The sequence below is a fragment of the Penaeus chinensis genome, chromosome 16 (genome assembly GCF_019202785.1).
Source record: "Penaeus chinensis breed Huanghai No. 1 chromosome 16, ASM1920278v2, whole genome shotgun sequence".
Lineage (NCBI taxonomy): Eukaryota > Metazoa > Arthropoda > Malacostraca > Decapoda > Penaeidae > Penaeus > Penaeus chinensis.
In genome coordinates this window covers 9075451-9078097 of record NC_061834.1, presented here as the reverse complement: position 1 = coordinate 9078097, position 2647 = coordinate 9075451, and the positions used below count along the sequence as shown (strand labels likewise).

The 2647-nt window shown below is 36.3% G+C and overlaps 1 protein-coding gene across 1 annotated transcript in view; it reads right to left on the bottom strand.

The window, feature by feature from the left end:
* Positions 1–1967: 1967 nt before the first annotated feature.
* LOC125033223 overlaps positions 1968–2647 on the bottom strand; it is a 720-nt gene continuing 40 nt past the window's right edge. Inside the window, exon 1 of the mRNA XM_047624607.1 lies at positions 1968–2647. This exon is cut by the window's right edge and continues 40 nt beyond it. Coding sequence (XP_047480563.1) covers positions 1968–2647 — 680 coding nt within the window.

Sequence of the window (2647 nt, the reverse complement as noted above, 5' to 3'; positions counted from 1 at the left end):
CTGCTGGGAATGTTTCTGTTCTGTTCGGTCGCGTTCTGTTCTTTAGTTTGTTGTTGTTGTTTATGGGTTCTTTGTTTCTTTTTTTTTTTTTTTTTCCTTTTTTTTTTTTGGGGGGGGGGGTGGATGGATGAAGGGAGGTGGCTTTTTGTTATTTTTTTTTAGTTTCATTTCAGATGTTGCTGAATCTTTTTTTCTTTTTTTTTCTGGCTTTTCCGTGCTACTTCTTATGCTATCTCTCTCTCTTTCTCTTTTCTCCCCTCTCTGTCTGTCTCTCTTTTTATCCCCTCCCTCCTTCCCTCTCTCTCTCTTTCCCATTTTCTCTCCCACCCTCCCCTCCTTCCCTCCCACTTCCTCCCCTTCTCTCTCCCTGTTGCTCTCTTCTTCTCCTCCATTCCCCATTCGGAACGAGAGGAAGGGGAGAGGCAGGGCGAAGAACTAATGGCCCCGAAAGGAAGGCATTTCGTCGCTTCGAAGCATTTGGGCTTCAAAAGGTCATGATGAAATAAGGTCCCTTAGGGTGAGTTATATGTCACTCGTATTACTCTTATTTTTCACTTTTCTTTACTTCCTTCCTCTCTCCTCTCTCTCTTTCTATCCTTTTTTTTCAGTTTTCTTTGTTTTCTCTTTCTTTTCTCTTCATTTTTTCCTTTTATTGTATTTCGTCTTGTTTTTCTTTCTTGATTTCTTTCGTTACTTTTCCTTCTTTCGTCTTGTTTTTCTTCCATATCTTTCCCTTTTTTCGTCTCCTTAATTCTTTATCTCTTCCTTTTTTTTCATTTCTTTCCTTTTTCCGCCTTTCCCTCCTTTCCTGTCATTTCTCACCGTCTACATCTCTTCCTTTTCTTTCATTTTTCTCCTGCTCTCCTTTATTTCTTTCTGTCTTTCATCTCTTCCTATCTTCCCATATTTTCCTCTTCCTATCTTTCACTCTTTTCCTTTCCTTCTCTGTCAAGTCTTTCCTTTCTTTCTCTCTTTTTTTCACTTATTGTCCTTTTTTTTTTGTTTTAACATCAATTTGTTTATTCGTATGTTTGGATATTAATCAGTATAAGCAATTTTAAGTATAAGTAATTTAAGGTATTATTTTTGTTTCTTTCGGAATTCTTGTGGTATGAATACTTACTTCCTTCATTTTTCACTTCTCATTTCATTTTTCACTTTGCCTTTCATTATTCACTCTTGAATCTTCACTTCATTCATAAATTTTCACTTCATTCTTTATTCCTCACTTTCGCTTTATCTTTCGCTCCCCTTTTTCACTTTACTCTTTGTCCTTTACTTTAGCTTCTTGACTCTGTTCTCTTCACTTCATTTATTCGTTTAACTCTCCACTTTTCATTTCATTCCTCACTTCACTCCTCACTTCCTCACTTCATTCTTTATTCCTCACTTCACTCCTCACTTCCTCACTTTATTCTTTATTCCTCATTTAACTCTTCACTTCACTCCTCACTTCAATCTTCACTTCATTTTTCACTCCCCATTTTCACTTCACTCTTCACCCTTCATTTCAGCTTTATTCTTCACTCTTGAATCTTTTCTCCTCACTTCTTTGCTTCACTTTCCCCTTTTCACTTCATCCTCATTCCACTTTTCACTTCATTCTTCACCTCAACATTATCCTTCACTCTTCACTTTACTTTTCATTTCATTTTACACTTCGCTTCATTCTTCACTACATTCCTCACCTCATATTTGACGCTTCACTTCACCTTCATTCTTCCCTTTGCACTTCACTCTTCACCTCACATTTTTTCTTTACTCACCATTTAACTTTTCACTTCACTCTTCACCTCACATTTATTTTTCACTCTCCACTTCCCTTCATTCTTCTCCGCTCCGTTGCAAAATTCAAAGGTTGTTCTCTTTTGTGATCTTCTCTTTATCGCTTTTTCTTCCTATCAACATGCTTGCGCCTCCTTCCTCCACTATTTTTTTTCTTCTTCTTCTCCTTTATCCCTCTTTCACTAATTCCCTTTCCTCATTAGCTTGCATTTGTAAATATTCTCTTCCAATTGTAAAATCTCTTCCACTTGTAAAATCTCTTCCACTTGTAAAATCTCTTCCACTTGTAAAATCTCTTCCGCTTGTAAAATCTCTTCCACTGGTAAAATCTCTTCCACTTGTAAAATCTCTTCCACTTGTAAAATCTCTTCCACTTGTAAAATCTCTTCCGCTTGTAAAATCTCTTCCACTTGTAAAATCTCTTCCACTTGTAAAATCTCTTCCGCTTGTAAAATCTCTTCCACTTGTAAAATCTCTTCCACTTGTAAAATCTCTTCCACTTGTAAAATCTCTTCCATTTGTAAAATCTCTTCCACTTGTAAAATCTCTTCCACTTGTAAAATCTCTTCCACTTGTAAAATCTCTTCCACTTGTAAAATCTCTTTCATTTGTAAAATCTCTTCCACTTGTAAAATCTCTTCCACTTGTAAAATCTCTTCCACTTGTAAAATCTCTTCCATTTGTAAAATCTCTTCCACTTGTAAAATCTCTTCCACTTGTAAAATCTCTTCCATTTGTAAAATCTCCTCCACTTGTAAAATCTCTTCCACTTGTAAAATCTCTTCCATTTGTAAAATCTCCTCCACTTGTAAAATCTCTTCCACTTGTCTAGTATCTTCAGTGGTACCAGTGTTCTGACCGC